This window comes from Heterodontus francisci, chromosome 23, assembly GCF_036365525.1.
Source record: "Heterodontus francisci isolate sHetFra1 chromosome 23, sHetFra1.hap1, whole genome shotgun sequence".
Taxonomy (NCBI): Eukaryota; Metazoa; Chordata; class Chondrichthyes; order Heterodontiformes; family Heterodontidae; genus Heterodontus; species Heterodontus francisci.
The window spans coordinates 22,816,341-22,839,583 of NC_090393.1; the positions used below are offsets into that span (position 1 = coordinate 22,816,341).

The 23,243-nt window shown below is 42.0% G+C and overlaps 1 protein-coding gene across 4 annotated transcripts; it reads left to right on the plus strand.

Moving 5' to 3' along the window:
- The first annotated feature begins 761 nt into the window (after nt 1-761).
- Nucleotides 762-19,586, plus strand: LOC137382644 (uncharacterized). 4 transcript variants are annotated; one of them, XM_068054850.1, is made up of 8 exons: nt 762-827; nt 6,991-7,101; nt 7,993-8,148; nt 9,372-9,508; nt 13,260-13,410; nt 13,706-13,841; nt 16,894-16,990; nt 18,403-19,586. In XM_068054850.1, the coding sequence occupies exons 1-7, from the start codon at nt 786-788 to the stop codon at nt 16,980-16,982; spliced, it is 822 nt and encodes a 273-aa protein (XP_067910951.1). In that variant the 5' UTR covers nt 762-785; the 3' UTR covers nt 16,983-16,990; nt 18,403-19,586. The 4 variants fall into 4 exon arrangements, with proteins under 4 accessions (XP_067910951.1, XP_067910949.1, XP_067910948.1 ...); XM_068054848.1 differs by having other exon boundaries at nt 771-1,151; nt 18,399-19,586; XM_068054847.1 differs by having other exon boundaries at nt 771-1,151.
- Nucleotides 19,587-23,243: the final 3,657 nt, after the last annotated feature.

Below are 23,243 nucleotides of genomic sequence, written 5' to 3' on the forward strand. Positions count from 1 at the left end.
GTGGTACTGCTCCCTCGTCCCAGCACTGGCAAAGTAGTTCGTACAGTGCTGAAAGTATAGCAGGCTTGGCACTCGATGATTGCAGGGGTAATGCCGTCCTTCCCAGGGGCTTTTCCGCTGGCTAGAGAATCAATGGCATCACTGAGTTCCGATTTTGTTGGCTGTTCGTCCGGCTCATCCATGACTGGCAGAGACTAGGCTTCATTGAGGTGCAAACTGCAAAATGCAAACTGTTGAGAGATTTAAAGAAAGAAAGACTTGCATTTATAACGAATCCTTCATGATTTCTGACCATGGAGGGGGTTTGAAAACGAGGAAGAGAATTTTAAAAATTGAGGCTTTGCCGGGCTGGGATGCAGTGTCTGTCAGCTAACAGAGGAATGGTGGGGTGATGGTAACTTGGTGCAAGTTAGGATAAGGGCAGCAGAGTTTTGGATGGGGTAGGGGTGGGGTGGGGTGGGGAGGGGATGGGTAGTCAGCCAGGAGAGCATTGGAGTAGTCAACCCAACGCCTCTGTCTCTCCATTTGAGGCGCTCGAAAATCTACCCCATTGACCAAATTTTTGGTGTCTCGACCTAATATTTTATGTGGCTGTCATTTTGTTTATAAAGGTCAGTGAAGCACCTCTGGATATTTTAGTACCTTAAAGGCGCTATATAAATGCATTTATTAGAATAGAATTATTGTTGCATTCCGCCAGTAGTAAAACTCTTCATTTTGCTGTCTCTACATTTTTGGGGGAGCGGGTGGAGAAACATCTGGACTGCCGCCCCCGCTTTAAGACAATGCCTGTGATGTTGGCGGAAGGCGGAAGAGAAGCAGTGATGGTGGGTCGGCGGGGAAGGAACTGTGCGGGGCTGCGATCTCTGCCCTTCTCTCGGAAGCTCTCCTACTTTGACGGCGAGTTCGAGAGGCTGTACCGGCGCCGGCTTCTCCCCGTCTCCGAGTCTGAATGGTGCCGGGTGATGGAACCATTGCTGCGTTGCGGGGCTCCTCCGAGCGAGAACCGAGGCGGCGGCGGTGGCGGTGGCGGTGGCCGCGCCAGGTTTGCATTCGCCGCCGGCCTCCTCCTCTTGCTCGGCTGCCTCTTACTATGCAGCCGCCCCGGCGCTAGATTCCTGAGTTTCTGTGGTCGGGCTCTGCTCATTCAGGTCGGTGTCCCTCTCGACATCTACAAGCTTGCACTGAAAATACTTTGATATATATATTTTTTGTAATTACATCAGAGTTAATGTGAGAAAGATTCTAAGAAACACCGTAAATCTTAATCACTAATATGGACCCAACGCCCAAAGAATAGTAGCAGCCCGTTCTGAGCTGGCATCAAATGATCCGCTGAACTCATCAATCTGTTCCCCCCGATTTGTACAGTGCACTTGAGGATAGTTAACTCCCCTAAATTGAATACACTTCTACTTATGCAATTCCTCCCTTTGCTGCTGTGGGTGCGATTTACTGAACAACTTTGGGAACTTCAGAAATTGGGGGGGTGGGTAGCTGTTTATTTTTCTCTTTGAGGTGTCTGGAGAGGGCTTGAGTTTCAAGTGGCCATTGTCTGGTTAGGACTCACCTTTGGTTTGGGGCTCAATTTAAAGTGAAGGGAGGTTTATAAAGTTAATTTTCCAAGTTGTAACATTCTGTTTTAAAGTAAATGTTATGAGCAGTCCTGCATTTTCTGCTTTTGGATCTATAAAATGATCGACTTAAGGTGGCCATTCAGCCTTCTGTGCCTCTGTTGGCTATTTGGTAGAGCTAGCCAACTACTCTCACTCCCCTACCCTCTCCCCATAGCCCTGTAAATTTTTTCACTTCAAGTATTTATCCAATTTCCTTCTGAAAATTATTAATTAAATCTGTTCCCACCAGCCTTTTAGGTATTGCATTCCAGATCACAACTTTGTGCAAAAAAGAGTATTTGCCCATGTCCCCTATGGTTCTTTGCCAGTCGCCTTAAATCTGTGTCTTCTAGTTACGGACCCTTCTGCCACTATAAACAATTTCTCTTTATTTACTCTATTAAAACCATTCATGATTTTGAACACCTCCTTGTAAAATCTCCTCTTAACCATCTCTGCTGTCAGGAGAGCAACCCAAGAATTTCCAGTCTCCACATAACTGAAGTCGCTCATCCCTGGTACTATTCTAGTAAAACCCTTCTGCACCCTCTGTAAGGCCTTGACATCCTTCCTACAGTTGCAGTGGCCAGAATTGGACGTAGTACTCCAGCTGAGGCCTAACCAGTGTTTTATAGAGATTTAACATAATTTCCTTGCTTTTGTACTCTATGTCTTTGTTGCAGCAAAGATCCCACATACTTCAGCAGCCTTCCCGACCTGTCCCACCACTTTCAAAGATTTGTGTACATGCACCCCCAGGTCTCTCTGCTCGTGTACTGCCTTTAACCTTGTGGCATTTAGTTTATATTGCCTCTCCTCATTCTTCCGACCAAATCGTACTACTTCACACTTCTGTTGAATTTCATCTGTTGTGTGTCTGCCTATTTCACTTGTCTATGTCTTCCTGAAGTGTGTTACTATCCTCACTTTTACTTCATTTCTGAGTTTCATGTCATCTAAAAACTTTGAAATTATGCCCTCTAAACCCTAGTCCAGGCCATTAACATATATCAAAAAAAGCAGTGGTCTCAATATTAATCCCTGGGAAACACCACTGTATACTTCTCTCCAGTCTGAAGAGCAACAATTCATGACTACTCACTGCTTTTTGTCCATTAGACAATTTTGTATCTGCCACTGTCCCTTTTAATCCCAGGGTTTTCAATTTTGCCAACACATCTATCATGTACTTTGTCAGAAGCCTTTTGAGTTCCAGAACTTGTAATTTTTTTATCTGGACTTTTGATCTGCTAGGATAAACAGGTAGATCTGACAACTGTTAAAGCTTTCTCTACTTAGCTTAGGGGATATATGTCCAATACCCTTAGGTGAGCTGTCAGCCATGTAGATCAAGAAGGTTATAGGTTTGGTCCATGCACTGTGTATGGTTTGCACAAATTAAGTGTCTTGTTACTCTATTCACTGGATTCAGGATATACTGTACCTAGCAATTATATCCGTAACCAGCCAAGGCATTGGACCATTTAGCAACTTACCCAAAGCAGCTAAATTGGACTCTGTTTCCAGACTGCAGGTGATCACATAGCCCAAAATGTCAAGAACAGCAATATATTGCTAATGCTGGAAATCTGCAATAAAAACAGATAACTGCCTGACCAGCTGAAAATTTCCATCATTTTCTGTTTTTGTTCTTCGACGTCAAGACCCTCGCAGGGATTTTGGAAGAGTGAAGGGAGACATGATTGAAGTATATAAGACCCTTAACGGTCTTGACAGGGTGAATGTGGAGAGGATGTTTCCTTTTGTGGGTGAGTCCAGAACAAGGCGGCACTGTTAGAAAATTAGGGGTCACCCTTTTAGGACCGAGACGAGGAGAAATTTTTTCTGAGAGTTGTGCGACTTTGGAATTCTCTGCCTCAGAAGGTGGTGGAGGTGGGATCATTGAATATTTTACGATAGATTCTTGTTAGGCAAGAGAATCAAAGATTATTGGGAGTACATGGGAGTGTGGAATTCAAGATGGAAACAGATCAGCCATGATCTTATTAAATGGCGGAGCAGGCTCGACAGGCTGAATAGCCTACTTCTTCTCCTAATTCATATGGTCGTATTTTGTTCGTGCTGTTGGGAAGGGTTTAAAATAGTTTGGCAGAGGGATGGGAACCTGAGAATACATTCAGAAATGAGAAAAGAAATGTTGAAAATGGAAGGCAAAAAATTAGTGACTGTCTTTGGAAGGCAGAAGAAACAAAAGCTAGAAAATAGACATGAAGGAGTTTGGTAAAATGGCATATATTTCAGTGCAAGATGTCTAGAGAGTAAGGCAGATAAATTGAGAGCACAGATTAACACGTGGGACTATGATATAGCAGTTACTGAGACATAACTGAAAGAAGGGCAGAAATGGCAGCTCAACATTCCTGGTTACATGGTTTTCAACAAGATGGGGGGAATAAAATAGGGAGGGCCGTTGCAATATTGATTTAAAGAAACAATTTATAGCTGTGAGGAAGGATGATACGGTAGAAGGAGGCCATATGGGATGAACTGAAGAACAAAAAAGGGGCAATCATACCACTGGGAGTGTACTATAGACCCCAGTCAGAGGGAGCTAGAGCAGCAAATATGTAGGCAAATCTCTGAAAAGTACAAAAGCAATCGGGCAGTAATCGGGCAATTTCAGCTACCCTAATATTAACAGGGAAAGAATTAGTGTGAAAGGCACAGAGGGAGCAGAATTTTTTAAATGCATCCAAGAGAACTTTTTTAGCCAGTATGTAGCAAGCCCAACAAGAGATGGGGCACTTCTGGACTTAGTTTTAGGGAATGAAGCTGGGCAGGTGGAAGGGGTATTGGTTAGGGGAGCACTTTGGTGGAAGTGATCATAATTTAGTTACGTTTTGGGTAGTTAAGGAAAAGGACAAAAGTAGACCAGGAATAAAATATCTCAATTGGGGAAAAGCTCATTTTACTAAGCTGAGCTGTGATTTAGCTAAAGTGGACTGGAAACAGCTACTTTTGGGTAAATCAGTGCCAGATTAGTGGGAGGCATTCAAGTAAGAGATAGTGAGGTTCAGAGCAAATATGTTCCCTTGTTTAAAAGAAAAGTGTGGGACTAACATCCAGAGCCCTCTGGGTGTCAAGGGGCTTAAAGGAGAGGATAAAGAATAAAAAGGAAGCTAATGACAGATATTGCAGATTAATCTAGGAGTATAAAAAGTGTAGGGGTGAAATTAAATAGGGAATTAGGAAAGCAGAGAGAGGGCATGAAATAATATTGGCAATTACAAGGAAAGCCCAGTTTTTTAAAATAAATACATGAAGAGCAAGAAGATAACTAAAGAAAGAATAAGGCCTATTAGGGACCAGAAGGGTAACTGTGTGGAGGATGTTGGTATGGTTGTTGAATACTTTGCGCCTGTTTTTACAAAAGAACGGGATGATACAGACATTGCAATCAGGGAGGAGGACTGTGAAATATTGGATGCAATTGACAGTCAGAGAGGAAGTATTAAGGGGTTTAACATCTTTGAAAGTGGATAAATCCCCAGGCCAAGATGAAATGTATCTGAGGCTGTTAAGGGAAGCAAGGAAAGAAATAGCAGAGGCTCTGACTGTCATTTTCCAATCCTCTCCAGCACCACACGTGTAGCCAGAAGACTGGAGACCAGCTAACGTACCGTTATTGAAAAAGGAGAAAGGGATAGACCGAGTAACTACCAGCCAGTCTAACCTCAGTGGTGAGAAAATTATTGGAAAATATTCTGAGGGACAGGATAAACCTTCATTTAGAAAAACACGGATTAATCAAAGACAGTCAGCATGGATTTAAGGGAAGGCTGTGTCTGACTAACATGATTGAATTTTTTGAGGAGGTAACAAGGAAGGTCGAAGAGGATAGTGCATTTGATGTAGTTTATATGGATTTTAGTGAGGCTTTTGATAAGGACCCACATGGCAGACTGGTCATGAAAGTAAAAGCCCATTGGATCCAAGGAAAAGTGGCAAGTTGGGTCCAAAATTGCCTCAGACAGCAAGCAAAGGGTAATGGTCGATGGGTGTTTTTGCGACTGGAAAGCTGCTTCCAGTGGGGTCCCTTGTTTTTTGTGGTATCTATCAATGATTTGGACTTGAATGTAGGGGGGTATGATTAAGAAATTTGCAGATGATACAAAAATTGGCCATGTGGTTGATAATGAAGAAAGCTATGGACTACAGGAAGATATCGATTTATGAGGATGTTGCCTGGACTGCAGAATTTGTTATGAGGAAAGATTGAATAGGCTATGGTTGTTTTCTTTGGAACGAAGGAAGCTGAGGGGAGACCTAATTGAAGTGTATAAAATTATGAGGGGTCTAGATAGAGTGAACAGGAAGGCTCTATTCCCCTTGGCTGAGGGGTCCATAACCAGGGGGCACAGATTTAGGGTAAGATGTAGGAGGTTTAGAGGGGATTCGAGGGGAAATTCTTTTTACCTAGAGGGTGATGGGGATCTGGAACTCACTGCCTGAAAGGGTGGTAGAGGCAGAAACCCTCAACAATTATAAAGTACTTGGATGTAGACTTGAAGTGCTGTAACTTATATGGCTATAGACCAAGAGCCAGAAAGTGGAATTACACTGGATGGCACCTTGTTGTCTGGCTTGGACACGATGGGCCAATTGGCCTCCTTCCTTTGGTGTAAATTTCTATGATTCTTTGAAGATGGCCATGGTTTCTGATGAACCAGTTGTAACTTAACATATTGGGATTGTGTGGCTGTAGTTTTATAAAAATCATTTTTAAATTACTGTTCAAACAATACAGAGAATATTGGCCAGATTTTGAAGAAAGGGGGAAAAACCTATATAGAGGCAGCTCAGTTATAAACTACACATCAGTTTTGTTATTCAGGTTCTAGGCTGAGGATGGTGCTGGCAAGAGGGATTTCAGCCACAAGCCTAGATAGGTGTTGGTACCAGGGATTCTGGCCCACACTAGACTGGTAGGGGATCCAGACCCTGTTTATGCTGTATTGGTGATTTCAGCTGCAGGGTTAGAAATTTAAAAAAAAAGTCCTGGTTCCAAGCTGAGTCTGGTGCTGTCATGAGAGATCCCAGCTATACCTTGGTCAGGGTCTCTGGCTACAGGCCTAGGCAATTGATGGTATTGTGGATCTTGGTCTCAAGTCTATATTGATGGTGGTATTGGGATCCTGGCCCAAGCCCTGGGCAAACGCTGGTATTGGGGATCCTGGCTCCAGGTCAAGGGCAGTGACAGTGCCAGTGCCAGTACTGTGTTTTCCACGTCAGATCTAGGTCCGTCTTTTTCTGGGGTTCCCATTCACCCAATATGAGATGAAAATCTCTTGAGAGGAAGCAAGTTTGAATGATGGAGAATTTCTAATGGAAACATATTTCTTCTTCTCTTCAGTTGCTGCCTTACTGGGACTGGACATTGTACTCCAACACTGACTGCCTGATCAGGAACCCCTATTACTTTGAGAGAGGCCTTGAATCCTTGCAACTCACAGACTGCATCACTGTGAGTTCAGAAGCAGTGTGACATGAGTTTCTAAAATTATACCTTGAGATCCTAATAAAGCTGGAGTGGGACCTCCACAGAGCATTCAAATCTTATTCATAACTCAAATGACATTGGCACTCAGGTTCCCCTTGAGGTCAAGTTTCTTCATTGTGGTCAAGCTATCAAGGGTTGTGATTGAACAAGGTGTCTTTTGTCATCTCCAAAATAATATGTCAACTGGACTGTCTCATGCTCATAATGAAGGTGCACTATATTGAAGCTAACACATTGTCAAGTAGAAAATAAGAAACACAAAGTCCTTTTGACCTAAGCTTATGTTTCCTGTTGGTGATTAAATCACCAGTGCAGCAAAAGGCAAATGGTAATTTGATTTATTTAATTTATGGTAAAATATTTCTTAAGTTATAATGTTTGGAGAACAGGAACTTTCCTGATGGCTCCGTGTATAAAGATTCTTGGTGTACAAGTGGGCAGTGCAGACCAAAAATATCTGGAATTTGGTACCCAGTCTTTGCTGTGGTAGCTCATCTCACTCAGGAATGTTATGGGCACTGGGGCTAATTATAGTGCCCTGTTCAAGGAAGGGGAAAAATCAGCCAGAGTTTGAACTCCTGGTCACTATCCAATGACTTGTGCTGTAAAGTATGCATGTTTGGATATTAAGTTTGGGATAGTATTGGGCACCACAGTTGAGTAGCCTGTCTACACTCTCAATCCAGGTTCATGCATGGATAGCGACTACTTGTAGGATGCCTACCATCTGTGAGCCATACTGTAGTGTCCGTTAGTTTTTTTGGAGGGAATTTGTGCTGATCATTGGGAATTACATGTCCGTCTGCTTTAAGTTGAGTTTTTTTTTAAACCTGACGTGTTTGGGTATCTGTTTAGATATGCCAAAGATACCCAACAGTGGAATCTCTGCGCAGAGTGGATCCAAAAGTTGTTCTCCAGAATTACCTGCGTCAAAATATGCCCCTTATAATAATGGATGGGGCAGAAGAATGGGTTGCGCAAAGAGAGTTTAATGTGCGATTCCTAACCCAGGTCAGTGAGTAAAAAGTTTATTTTAACCTCTGTCTACTGTATTCACTCATGAAGTAGGAATCACACAATGTGCTGAGGGCACAGAGGCAATCCCACAATGGCCAGTGATACTGCATCATGGTCAGCTGAAATTATAACTACTGGACTAGTGCCTAACTAAGATTTAAACTCTGGTTTCCAGGTGTGGGAATTGTCTCCTCAAAATGTTCCATTGTTGTACTTGTTGATGAGTGCCCTATAATGAGATCCTTTGTTCTGTCCCAGAAACACCTAGGCAGGAGTCCTACTGCTTGACTGCTGGAGCTCCCAGACATCTAGTTTGGATCCTAACCACTGCATCTACAGCTAACAAACAAGTACATTAATCCTTGATGTGTGAATAGGTTAATGTGCTCATTTGTAAACTAAATAGTAGTAGATGCAAGAGTTGTTTACGCTTGTATCCAGGCTGATTTCATACTCACGTCCCAAATATCCATCTATTGCTTTCCTTAAGAGCTACTTTTTGAAAAAAAGTCTTTGCCACCATTTCTGGAATCCTGTTCCACATTCAGTCACCCTCTGGGAAAAGTAAAACTTCTAGGTATACAATTTCAACCCTTGCTTCCTCAGTTTTTTCAGCTGCTCCCTGGTTTTACCAGAGGCTGTCGCTGTAAATCCATCTCAGCACTTAGCTCCAGAGTTACAGTGCCCTTCCTGAGTTGAGGGGAATAAGAAACAGTTAATGTCCAAACTTGTGAACCTTGTTAATGCTTTCACTTGTTACCTCTGGTAGATTTAGGGACTTAAAGCCATTCCTTATGAACTGTATGGTTATAAGTTTGTGATCTGTTTGATCTTTGATTTCTTGATCTCAGTGCTTTTGATATGTTTTTCACCAGGGTGTGAGGTCTCCTACCTTGGTTGGTGAAGTGAGGTGACAGAGCAACAAACCTAAATCTCACCTTGCAATGATAGGACTGCTATGCTGGAGCTGCAGGAGTCACTTTACAGTTGGGAATCTGAAACGGCACTGCATTGCTTCCAGGGGAAGAAACTGAATGGGGTTGGGTGAGCGCACATTGTGGGGTGAGACAGGAGAAGAGATGGATTACGCAGTTCCAGGCATGAGGGGGGAGCTGGCGAAATGGTAACATTGAAATCTTGGATGGAGTGGGGAGAGCAGACAAGTAACACTAAGATTTGGGCATGTGGCTGATCCTGAGTTGCTGTCTGTTTTGCAGTTATACAGTGGCCATCCAGTACTGCAGAACACAAAGGTGTGCAGTTATTGGGACTCTCATCACTCACTGGAGAACAGCCCTGGTGCCTTCCTGGAAAAGATCAATCGAAAGGGGCTTGCCCAGTGGGCAATTCAGTGGTAAGATACAAGGCTTGTGTGGTAAATGCTATGTTAGATTCTTCTAAACCTCTGCCGTGATTTCATCAAAACTCAATGGCACACAGAAATGTTTGTCTGTAAAAGTCTTGCATCTAACACCTTGGTTATATCTCAGTGTATCACTTGGCATTGTAACACAAAGTGTATGTTATATTTTGCTTGAGGCAAGAAATCACAACCAAACAGGTAGATGACCTACTAATAAATAAGCAACATTTAAAAGAAAATTGGTAACTTCTTGCTGATTTCTTCTGGCTATGATAACCTGACTTGCCCCCGAAGGAAGGAATGAGGGATTTGCAAGCAGCTGATAATCCACAATATCAAGAGGCCAATTAATTCTTCCCTTCTGCTCAGTCAGAAGGAAGAAAAATGGGATTGCTGCTTCAGTTTTTTTCCCCACAGATAAACTTTGCTGAAAAATAGCAATTAACCTGTAGATGACTATGGGTGTGTATTCTTAAGACTGTGTCCCGACAGGAAATAGTTAAGCAGGTTGAAAAATTTCTCTAATTCAGTTATACTTTGGCCTTCCCTTTTAAGGCAACAATCAGACACCACTGTACTTTAGCAGCTGACATCATTCTTCAAGAAAGTCCATTTCTGCTTTTCGGGAAAGGTTATCAAACTACAAAAACTCTTCTAATTATATTATGCATTGTGCAGTACATAATATAATGTTCCTATTAGAAAACTATTTTCTGACTTAACGGGAGCAATATGTTTATTTTCTAACAGTCTGAGAAGGCTGGATGAAAATACGTCGTACTTCACCCGCCATTTAATATGTATTTTAAGAACACCAATTAAAGAAAAATGAACTTGGCGGTTGAGGGTATGGGGGAATTGGTGCACCCTGTCCAAGACTAAAGAGGTATCCAGCCTAGATTAATGGTTTAAAAGTCCCAAAACTGGTCAGGAATGAGGAAATCCCATCTCTCTAGTATTCCTAACTAACTTACCTTTGAATCCAACAACCTTATCTGGAAGGTTATTCTAAACAATAATTGCTCTTTTGAGTAAGATAATTTTCCTAATATCTTGGCTTAATTACATTTATGTCCTTGTGACCTGATGTACTATAACAATAATAATTTGCATTTATATAACACCTTTTATTATTATGGTTGATGGTCGGCATAGATTCAGTGGGCCGAAGGGCCTGTTTCAGTGCTGTATCTCTAAACTAAACTAAATTATTCCAGGATATTTCACAATGGAAATACACTGCTGAAAAGATGCCAAGGAATCGAGGGAATGGTTCAGCAGGGTGATCTAAAGCAAGGTCAATAGATGAGCCTTGAGAAGGCTTTTAAAGGAGGAGAGATGGAGCTGTGAAGGGATTTAAGAGAGGGACTCCAGAGAGAGGGACCAAGGCAGCTGAGGACTCTGCCACTAATGTCAGGTGAAGGGAGGGGCATGCACAAAAGGCCAGTCAGTGGACTGAGTGCCTGAGAGTTTGGTTTATAAAGCAGGGGAAGGTCACGAGATTGGGTGAAGCAAGGCTGTGGAGGAATTTGGTGAGAATTTAGATGCTCTTGAGATAATATGGATTCACTATCTGTACTTTTCAATAATTGATATCACCTCTGACAGTTGGTTCCATCACTACATTGTGCTTAAATGCCACAAATGGCAGCATAGAGAGTGACTGAGTCCTCCATAGTTACCTTTAGTTCCTGGTTCACTTGACATCTTCTCCATTTAACTGTTACTCTATACTAACAGTTTGAGAACTTTGATTACTGGGTTAACTTGCCAGAACAGCTGCTAAACTTCTCTCTGAACTGAACTGAGTTCTGAAACTTCTACTTTAATCACCAAAAATGTCTTTTTCTGAAACTTCTTCTACTGATGAGCCCCTTTAGTTTTTTTCATTGCTTCTTGTCTCTATTATATGTAAACAGCAAATCTAATACTTCAGCAGTCTTTCCTGTCCATCATTTCTTCAGCAGGATTGGAGTACTTTTTAAGCCATCCATTAAAATCATTACAGCCTTGTATAGCTTTGCTCCAAATTTCTTGACTCTTAACTTTTCAGTTGTGACTCCACACTCAAATTAAAGTTGGCAAATCTCTTGGGGGCTGGGGAGATGCACTTTACTACTCGAACATATCCCTGTGTGGTTAAAAAGGCTCTTAATCATGAATTGACATAGAGCCATATACAGCACAGAAGAAGGCCATTCAGCCCATCGGGTCCTTGCCAGTTCTCCATGGAGCTATTCAGTCAGTCACACTCGCCCACTCGATCCCCGTAGTCCTGCAAGTCTATTTCCTTCAAGTGGCCATCCAATTTCCTTTTGATGTCATTGATTGTCTCTGCTTCCACTACCCTTGCGGGCAGCAAGTTCCTGGTCATTACCACTTGCTGTGTAAAAAAGTTCTTCTTTATATTCCCCCTGCATCTTTTAACCAAAGAAATTCAATCTGTGTCCCCTAGTCCTTGTACCATTAGTTAGTGGGAAGATTTTCCTTGTCTAACTTATCTAAGCCTGTCAAAATCTTGTACATTTCTATTAAATCTCCCCTCAATCTCCTTTGTTCTTTGGAGAACAACCCCAGTTTTTCCAACCTAACCTTGTAGCTAAAATCCCCAATCCCTGGAATCATTCTGGTAAATCTCTGCACCCTCTCAAGGACCCTCACATCCTTCCTTAAGTGTGGTGACCAGACTGGACGCAGTACTTCAGTTGGGGCCTAACCAGAGCTTTATAAAGGTTCAGCATAATTCCCCTGCTTTTGTACTCAATGCCTTTGTTTATGAAGCCCAAGATCCCATATGTTTTACTAACCGCTCTCAATATGTCCTGCCACCTGCAAAGGTCAATGCACATGCACTCCCAGGTCCCTCTGTTCCTGCACACTCTTTAGAACTATGCAATTAAGTATATATTGCCTCCCCCTGTTCCTTCTTCCAAAATGCATCACCTGACACTTGTCAGTATTAAATTCCATCTGCCCCCTCTGCTAGCCTATCTATGTCCTGTTGTAGGTGGTTAATTTTTATTGGAAACATATACTGAAACTACTTTATGATCTGTTTTGAGTCCATAAGGCTTGGCCATTTGCTTTGCATCAATAGCACTGTCATTTAAATCTTTTGAAGATTCCGAAATCGTAAATAAAATGGGGGAGTTTCAACCCTCTCGCATCTGATTCATTTAATAACATTTCCTGCACTTAGTTGATTGCTAATTGGCTGAGTTATCAGAACTGGACTTCCCAAGGATATCATGACACACTGCCACTGTACACTCCCACAATTCTGTACCTGTTGACTCTGCCAATAACCTCCGTCCAGATGTAATCCCACCATCTCAGTTTGGCTTTCCACATAGTCATTCACAGCTGCCACTCATTGTCATCTTCTGAGGGTCCCAATCTTCATCCAAAGGATACATGCCCTGCTGATGCAAATCTTCCTGTAAATCTTTAATTTTGCAGAGCACTACTCCATTGAGATCATGTCTCTCCATATTGTTTCTCATGGATACTGTCTTGGTTTTTGTATTCATCAGTACTCTGTGAAACAGTAATGGTCTTCTTTGAATTAGCAGATTTACTGAATGGGTATGGTGAACTGGCTCAGATTGCGAATGAAGTTCACACGAGTTGGTGTTGCAGATTTGTTGTTTGTGTGAGCTGAGCTGAGGCTGTTGGAGCTCATTTCAGCCATGATATTTAACCATTTAATAGTGACAGAGATATGACAGTTGTTTCTACACAGGAAGAATTGCAACAAAGCAGCTGCAAAGGTGATCCGTGCCTTTTACCAGCGACCCTACTTCCTCCCTCCAGTAGTGGAATTGGCAGAATCCAACTGGTTGCTGATGGCATCGCGAGAAGAGAATGGTGGAATAGAGGACACATTTGTGAAGGTAAAACAGTATTTGCTTTAGTTGGATAAGGATGTGAATGAGTGGTTTGTGATTCATTGCAGTTGCATGAGCATTGATGGGCCTGATACTTTCTCACCTTTCTCAAGTTTTGATTCTGGATGGTATCTGCACAAACATTTCTACAACTGTTTCTGGACCTTAGATAGATGATCAGGTACTGCTTTATTTCTTTGATACTGATAGTTTGTGAGCTTAGTCATTCTGGCAACTAGAGCAGCCATGTGAATTAACCGTGAACTGATAGAGAGAGATGCTGATTTTTTTTTTTGCACAGGTGCGAGATCATGATGGGGATCTGCTGATGTGGATCGCTCAGCTACAGGGGGTCTTTGAGGTTCAGCTCTTACCCAAGGACATATGTGCAAGCACATGCACCCATTACACCCTGCAGCTTTCACCTGGAGAAACAGGTATGCAGGATAGCGATGTGGGACAGTGTGATTTTATATCATATGTATACTTCAGATTCCTATTCTTTCTAATACAGACATGGATTGGTATATGCCAGCAGTGAAATATGCTACCTTACTAATTGCAGACGTTACTCACAAATTCTTGAAACTACTGGTACTTCGAGATGAGTTTCAGCATGTGGATGAACTAGAGCTCCAGGTAACAGTGTGGGCCTTGCATTACCTGCAGATTTAGGTCATCAGTAATACAACAATTTAATGATATCATCAGTAGCCATTCAGTATGTGCATCCTCACCAATATAGCTCAGTATTGCATCCCCTACTCAAACTCATTCTTTCCAATAGCCTTGTCCCCCAAGTCTTCCTCTTACAGTTTTGGTCTTTTATACCACTTTCACTTTGTTCCTTTTTTTTAACATTTTAATTTTAAAATGAATCTTACCATTTATTGCCATGTAGTATGACTGAGATAACATCTCTGTTGCACAGATACACATGGTTTGATGGGAACATTGTAACTGAGAGATTTATTGGACTTATAAATCTTGACTCATGAATGTTATTAGCAGTTCCATTGCCTGGCACACTACTCGGCCTTGCAGATCAGGAAGGTCCCAGGTTTGATCTCTGAACTGTGTTGAGTTAACTGATATTAGTTGGGGCAGCAGTTGACATAATGCAATTAAACTACATGCTCCTGAGCTGTGAAGGGAAACATCAGCTGGGATACTCATTTGTGATCACTGGGGATCAAACCTGGTTCAATGAGGAGTGCAGGAGAGCATGCCAGGCATACCTAAAATTTAGGTGTCAATCCGCGGAAACTACAACACAGGACTACTTACATGCCAAACAGCAGAAGCAGCATGCAACAGACAGATCGCACAACCAACAGATCAGATCAAAGCTCTGACATCCAGCCACATCCACTCATGAATGGTGGTGGACAATTAAACAACTGACAGGAGGAGGAGGCTCCACAAATATCCCCAGTCTCAATAATGGGGAGCCCAGCACATCAGTGCAAAAGAAAAGGCTGAAGCATTTGCAAACATCTTCAGCCAGAATGCCAGGTGAATGATCCATCTCAACCTGAGGTCCCCACCATCACAGATGCCAGTCTTAAGCCAATCCGAGTCATTTCACGTGATATCAAGTAACAGCTGAAGGAACAGGATACTGCAAAGACTATGGGTCCTGACAACCTCCTGGCTATAGTACTGAAGACGTGTGCTGCAGAACTAATTGCACCCCTAGCCAAGCTGTTTCAGTACAGCTACAACACTGGCATCTACCTGATAATGTGGAAAACTGCCCAGTTATGTCCTATCCACAAAAAGCAGGACAAATCCAATCCAGCCAATTACTGCCCCATCCATCTACTCTCGATCATCAGCAAACTGATGGAAAGTGTCATCGACAGTGCTATCAAGCGTCACTTAAACAGCAATAACTGATCACCGATGCTCAGTTTGGTGGGTTCTGGCAGGGTCACTCGGCTCCTGACCTCATTACAGCCTGGGTCCAAACATGGACGAAAGAGCTGAACTCTAGAGGTGAGGTGAGAGTGATTGCCGTTGACATCAAGGCAGCATTTGACCAAGTGTGGTATCAAGGAGCCCTAGCCAAACTGTAGTCAAGGGGAATCCAGGGGAAAACTCTCCACTGATTGGAGTCATACCTAGCACAAAGGAAGATGGTTGTGGTTGTTGGAGGCCAATCATCTCAGCCCCAGGACATTGATGCAGGAATTCCTCAGAGTTGGGGTCCGAGGCCCAACCATCTTCAGCTGCTTCATCAATGGCCTTCCCTCAATCGTAAAGTCAGATCTGGGGATGTTCAGTACCAGTCGCAACTCCTTAGATACTGAAGCAGTCCATGTCCATATGCAGCAAGATCTGGACAACATTCAGGCTTGGGCTGACAAATGGCTAGTAACATTCGGGCCACACAAGTGCCAAGCAATGACCATCTCCAATAAGAGAGAATCTAACCATCTCCGTTTGAGATTCAATGCCATTACCATCGCTGAATCCCTCAATATCAACATCTTGGGGTGGGGGTTACCATTGAACAGAAACTGAACTGGAGTAGCCACATAAATACTTTGCCTACGAGAGCAGGTCAGACTGGGAATTCTATGGCGAGTAACTCACCTTCTGACTCCCCAATGCCTATCCACCATCTACAAGGCAGAAGTCAGGAATATGATAGAATACTCTCCGCTTACCTGGATGACTGCAACTCCAACAACACTCTGGAAGCTCAACATCATCCAGGACAAAGCAGCCCACTTGATCGGCACCCCATCCACCACCTTCAACATTCACTCACTCCACCACCGACGCACATTGGCAGCAGTGTACACCATATACAAGATGCACTGCAGCAACTCACCACGCCTCCTTCGATAGCACCTTCCAAACCCGCGACCTTGTCCACCTAGAAGAACAAAGCCAGCAGATGCATGGGAACACCACTATCTGCAAGTTTCCCTCCAAGTCACACACCATCCTGACTTGGAAATATATCGCCGACCCTTCACTGTAGCGGAATCAAAATCCTGAAACTCCTTCTCTAATAGCACTGTCGGTTTACCCTCACCAAATGGACTGCAGTGGTTCAAAAAGGCAGCTCACCACCACCTTCTCAAGGGTAATTCGGGATGGTTAAGAAATGTTAGCTTTGCCAGTGACACCCATATCCCATGAAAGAATATCCAAACATCTCTGCTGTGTGGTGATGGGGTGAGAGTACAATGGAGTGTGACTGAGATATTCCCTATAGTTGTGTGGCTTGATAACACTAATGTTTAGGCTCACACATGAAGAATGATCACTTGGATGAGGTACATAGGAACAGGAGAAGGCCATTTTTTTCCTTGAGCTTGTTTCGCCATTTAATTAAATTGTGGATTAGAGGCCATGGAATAATAGCACAGTGAAGACCGATACCTTCAGCCGAGAATTGAAGAGTAAAGAAAGAAGGGAACTATTAATGGAGTGTTTGCTTAACTGAATGCATTTTAATGTTTTTTTCTCACCTAGTTGCTGTACCACTTCAGATGTGGGAGGTTCAGTATCGTCCTTTCAGTTCCAATGCCGTTGGACTTGCTGCAACAGGAAACTGGCTTTAAGACTCCAGGTGATGATGGCAGAAGTGATTCCACAAGTATCCAGCTTCAGGGAATCTAGGATTTGGGTAGTGGCCAAGCTGGTACTTGCTGCTCTGAGCTTGCAGAGTACCATTGGAGCTTTGGTTGGACCTTCTCATTTTATTTGTCCTGATGTATCACTGTTTGCAGAATGTTTAAATCCTCACCTTTGTGGGGTGTCTGAAAGTACAGTGTTATAATAAGGTTGGGCTGTTGGATGATGAAGGGATATCTAGCAGCGGTCAAGGCCTGAACTGATTTGGAGGATAGAAAAAAACAGGTGCTACAATAGGTTAGGTATTTTCCTTTATCGTTAAAAGCTGGTCCATCAGTACAAATGGTAATCAATAATGAAATATTGGACTTTATCTCAAAGGGTCTGGAATATAAGAGAGAAAGGGTGGCACAGTGGTGAGCACCGCAGCCTCACAGCTCCAGCGACCCGGGTTCAGTTCTGGGTACTGCCTGTGCGGAGTTTGCAAGTTCTCCCTGTGTCTGCGTGGGTTTCCGCCGGGTGCTCCGGTTTCCTCCTACAGCCAAAGACTTGCAGGTTGATAGGTAAATTGGCCATTGTAAGTAGGTGGTAGGAGAATGGTGGGTAGAGAATATGGGATTAATGTAGGGTTAGTGTAAATGGGTGGTTGTTGGTCGGCACAGACTTGGTGGGCCGAAGGGCCTGTTTCAGTGCTGTATCTCTAAATAAAATAAAAATGATGCTTCAGTTGTACGGAACCTTGATGAGCTCCTATCTGGATTGCTAGGTTCAGTTTTGGCACTTTATTTCAGGAAGGATATATTAGCTTAGGAGGGAATACAGCACACATTCACCAGAATAATATTGGGTTTTAGAGGGTTAAATCAAGACAGGTTGGGTACACCTGGTTTATATTCCTTTGCGTTTAGAAAGTTGAGTGATGATCTATGGTGTTTAAAACATTAAAGCAATTTGATGGGGTTTACTTAGAGAAACTATTTCTGATGGGGCAATCCAGAATAAGAATTAAAATTAGAGCTAGGCCATTTAGGAGTAAAATCAGAAAGGACTTTTTCATACAAAGTGTAATGGAATCTGGAACTTCCTCAAAAGGCTGTGGTTGTTGGGACAATTGAAATATTCAGAACTAAAATCAGTAGATTTTTGTTCAATAAGGGTATCAAAGGACATGGAGCATATTTGAGAGTTGAGGTACAGATCAGCCATGTTCTAACAGAATTGTGGAAAAGGCTCAAGGGGCTGGATGGCCTAATCCTGTTCTTTTGGTTGAAAAACAGTACAGGAACTATATTCCGTCAGCATGCTTTGCTATAGCTGTTCATATCTTAAGTACTTAGAAAGGGAAAATTAAGTCCTTTCTTCTTGATAAACATTAAAATGCAATAAATCTTCTTGCCTCGAAGGTAGACTGGAGAAGTGAAACATTGGATAATGGATTCTTTTTTAAATGGACCCAGAGGGCTACAGATCTCAGAGGAAGACTACCACCCTCGAAAGAGTGAAGGAGAGATGCATAACTTTTCTGAAGGCTGGGGAAGGACTGTAAATGGTGAAGAGGGAGCTGCAGTTCTCTGCAGGAAGGAGAAAAAGACTTGCATGTTTTTGTGCAGTGCTGGAGAAGGGCTACAGTTCCCTGTAGGAAAAAGTTGTAAGTCTGTGTGGGGGAAGGGAAAAGGGCTTCAGATGTGTGAAGGAAGGAGGAGGGGATTACAGGAAAAGGCAGAAGGAGGAAGGAGTCTGTGGATCTCTTCCAGGGAGGATGAGAAAAGAAAGATGGCTGCAGATCTCTTGAAGGTGGGGGAAGTCCGCTGATTTCGGCAGGAATTAGAAGTGTTGAACTTCGAGCTATCTGGGTCTTTTGGGTAAATGAATTTGTAGGAAGTTTTTTGGATCGAGGAATAGCTGCACTGGATCTGAATTAAGATAGTTTGACAAGTTAACTAGGGGTACAAAGCAGACTAATGTTCTCCCACCTCATTCTTTGCTTGTCTTAATGAGTAAACCAAAGCAAGGTGGATCCAAGGGACAGGGCTTTGATCATGGTTTGGGGGATCCAGGGTACCAGGCTTAATTTGTGGAAAGGCAGATCAAGAGCACGAGTGCAGCTATGGATTGAGGATCAGGGAACAGAACATTAATCGCAAGGTGAGAGATTTCTATCACTGGAAGAGTGATTTGTGAATAGAGGAGAATCATGGACTGAGCAGTCTGCTGTACTAAACATATGTCTGACTGAGAGCATGTTAATCATTTGGATTCTGAGTTTGATACACAGCTTGCTACTCAGCAATGATCCCTTTTGTTGCAATAATAGCCCAGATCTCATTCTGTGCAAACAGTCTGCTCTTGTATAGCAGGAATTCTGATTGCTGCCTATTAAACCACAGAACAGTGATCTTAAACAGCACCTTGCTTTGGATTAAACTGTAAATACAGTGATGATTTTTTTATCTAAATTTTGATGACATGTTCCAAACAGAGTCAAGCTAAATTTTATTCATTAAGTGATTCCTCATGGATGTCAAAAGATGAATATGAAACTACAGTTTTGGAAAGATTGTGAAATAAAATTTATTGGGGAAAAAATGGAATTCTTCAACTGTGCTGCATTCTGTTGAGTATTCTGTACTTCATGTAGGTTTTACACATTGAGTTGGTTGGATTTGACAGTGTATCATGAGCTAAATGTACTGGTTTTGGAATATTAAGCTCTAATTTCTAATTCAATGTTTAACAATCCAATGACAGTTTTTTGGAAGAGGACTGAGCCTGTTAAGATCTAAATCTCTTTGCTTTCTTTTGCTGTAGCATCTATAGATCTGTCAATTAATAATTATCCCAATTGTAGTACTGATACTGGTTTAAGGGTAGGTCACTTTGGATAGGGAGAAATTTTCATGCAGACTAATGATTCGATCGTAGAAACAAACTTATGTACAAAATTAGATAATACTAAATTACAATGCAATTATGATTTATAACAATTAATCACAGCATTCACTAACCTGTCCAACAGTTAGAATAGAATTAAACAAATATCTTCAGTACTGTCACAGCGAATTATATGGTCCAGTTTTCTTATGCTCCTTGATAACAAAATGTTGTCTAAACTAACTACCTGAGATTTTAATGAGGAATATGAAAACCAAATGTTCACAGAATTGTTTAAACTGAACAATCATCAGAATCCAGCAAGATTTAAAGATACATTCATTTCTCTTAAGTATTTGAATGTTAAATTATATAGCCAGACAAAAATATAGTGGAATAACCCTTAGAATTCACAAAGCTAGTACAAAAAGTAATTTAAAAGGCTAGTGGAATGTTGGCCTTTGTCTCAAGGAATACAAAGAAGTGGAAGTTATGTTTGTTATTTAAGGTATTAGCTGGACCTGATTTGGAGTACTGCATTCAGTTCTGGCATTGTACCTCAGGAAAGAAATACTGGCCTTGGAGTGGGTGCAACACAGATTCACCTAAATGATACTGGGTTAAACTATGAGGGGAAGTTGCATGGACTTGGCTTGTATTCCCTTGAGTATAGAAGATTAATCGGTGATCTAATTGAGGTGTTCTATTTCCTCTAGTGAGGGAGTCCAGAACAAGGCATAACTTTAAAATTAGAGCTAGGCCATTCAGGGGTGATGTCAGGAAGCAATTCTTTGCACAAAGCATGGTAGAAATCTTAGATTCTCTTTCCCCAAAAAAAGCTGTTGAGGCTAGGTCAATTGCAAATTTCAATCTGAGATTGATAGCTTTTTGTTAGGCAAGTATATTTAGGGTTACAGAATCAAAGCCAGTAGATGGAGATTAGATGCAAATCAGGCATGATCTAATTGCATGGCCTATTCACGATCCCACATCTACACTTAACAAGGCCAATTTTAACATGTAACTGTAACAAAATGACTGAGTTTGATGATACACAGTGATTAATGCAAGTAACATTCATGCCACACAAGTGCCAGGCAATGACCATCTCCAAAAAGAATCTAACCAACTCCTCTTGACATTCAATGGCATTACTATTGCTGAATTCTCCCACCATCAACATCCTCAGAGTCACCATTACCAGAAACTTAACTGAATCAGCCATACAAATACTGTGGCTATAAGAGCAGGTCAGAGGCTGGGAATTCTGCAGCAAGTAACCAGCCTCCTGACTCCCCAAAGCCTGTCTGCCACTTACAAGGCACAAGTAAGGAGTGTGATGGAATACACTCCACTTGCCTGGATGAGTGCAGTTTCAACAACACTCCAGAAGCTCAACACTACCCTGGACAATGCAGCCCACTGGATCGGCACCCCTTCTACCACCTTCACATTCACTCCCTCCATCATTGGTACACAGTAGCAGCAGTGTGTGCCATCTACAAGATGCACTGCAACAACTCACCAAAACTCCAACAACACCGTCCAAACCTGTGACCTCTACCACCTAGGACAAAGGCAGCAGATGCACATTAACACCACCATCTGCATGTTCCCCTCCAAGTCACCCACCATCATGACTTGGAACTTTATTGCCATTCCTTCACTTCACTGGGTCAAAAACCTGGAACTCCTTCCCTAACAACACTGTAGGCATATGTACACCCCAGACTGCAGTGGTTCAAGGCGGCGGCTCACCACCACGTTCTCGAGAGCAGTTAAGAATAGGCATTTAAATGCTGGCCTTGCGAGTGACGCATCCTATGAACAAAAAAAATCCATGCATTTTCTACAGTACAATAGTGACTGCACTTGCAAAAAAAAAGTACTTAAATTGGCTGTAAAGCATTTTGGCATGCCCTGAAGACATGAAAATTGTGAAATAAATGCAAGTTTTGAAAAAATTCTTTTGTGGAGCATAAACAGTGACGTGGACCTGTTGGGCCGAATGGCCTGTTTCCGTGCTGTAAATACTTTCTAATACTTTTTAATTCGTATAAATGATTTCTTGAATTTGAATGGAACGGCTGGGAACAATTCATAAGGCCACATACCATTAACACCTACAAAACATCAGAATCAGTAATTGCCTAATTAGTCTAATTTACAATAACTAAGGTGACTAAATTCTTTTAAACTACAAAGTCATCCTTTTAAATCATAGGTATTTTATGTTGAAATAAAATGAGACAAATTTCACAATTTATGACAGTTATATGGGTGTTTGCCATTCAATGCAAATTTTATATTTTGTAGATCATGCTTTGTAGATAAGAATTTTTTGTAGGTTCTGAATGCAGAATTTAGAAACTTTTTTTGTTCGTTTGTAACTAGCCAGCTCAGCTGTGGATCTCAGTAGGTTGGGCATCTTGCTGATTTGTCTGTGTGACTGAGCAGTACAAAGCACTTTCTCACAGCATGAGTGTTTCTGATGGTATTTCCATATGTTCCTGCTGCAATTCAATATATTCCCCCATCTTTCTTTTTGAGGTAGAAAAGGAATATATGTTGACATGGCTAGATGAAGTAAGGTGGGGGGAGACTCCTGTGAATCATAAACACCAGCATAGACCTGTTGGGGTGAGTGGCCTGTTCCTGTATTGTGAACATTCTATGTAATTAAAAACATACCTCAGTGTATTAGGGCATAGACCGGCACCACAGGGATGATGAATATAGCTCTAGTACTTAAAGGATAAAGACACTAATGTAGTTTGGAATTCTGACCACCTTCCCTGGCCCCCTAGCATATCATATATGGTTATGGCAGATGCATCTACTGAAAGATAATAAAATCTAGCAGCATTATCAGATGTTATAATAAAACTGCCTTCATCCAGTCTATAGTACTTTACACATTCGATATCTTGAAGCAAATTTCCAGCAGAATATTGCCTAAAGTGTGCATGATAAGTGGATACATCTGCATTTTGGATTTTTTTTTAAACGTTCTTAAAAAATGTTGTGATTGCATATTGTGAAATAGGTGTTTGGATTCATGTTCATTACTGTGATTTCCTCAACCCACCCCCTCCAGTCTCTCTCTCACTGGGCTGTATCACTTTTGTGTCATGTAAATGTCAGATACCTCCACATTGAAAATGAAGGAAAATCACTGAGGGACCACCACAATCTACTTTCACAGACTTCCTCACAGCATCTAAGTTCAGTATTCAATGACCCAGAATTTTGGGCATGCCCAGCTTACATTCCCTGTGCCTGATTGGCAATGCTCCTCCGATACTGGGCCTCTGCTCTCGTTATAATAAAGCTGATGCGATGTCAGAGCCCGAGTGAAGAGTGGTGTAATATCGAAC

Excerpts from the sequence above, each read along its gene's own strand:
- LOC137382644 (XM_068054848.1), top strand. The coding sequence starts at position 786 with ATGCCTGTGATGTTGGCGGAAGGCGGAAGAGAAGCAGTGATGGTGGGT. Across the intron at positions 8,149-9,371 it reads ATGTGCGATTCCTAACCCAG|TTATACAGTGGCCATCCAGT; the intron begins GTCAGTGAGTAA and ends TCTGTTTTGCAG. Across the intron at positions 13,411-13,705 it reads TAGAGGACACATTTGTGAAG|GTGCGAGATCATGATGGGGA; the intron begins GTAAAACAGTAT and ends TTTTTTGCACAG.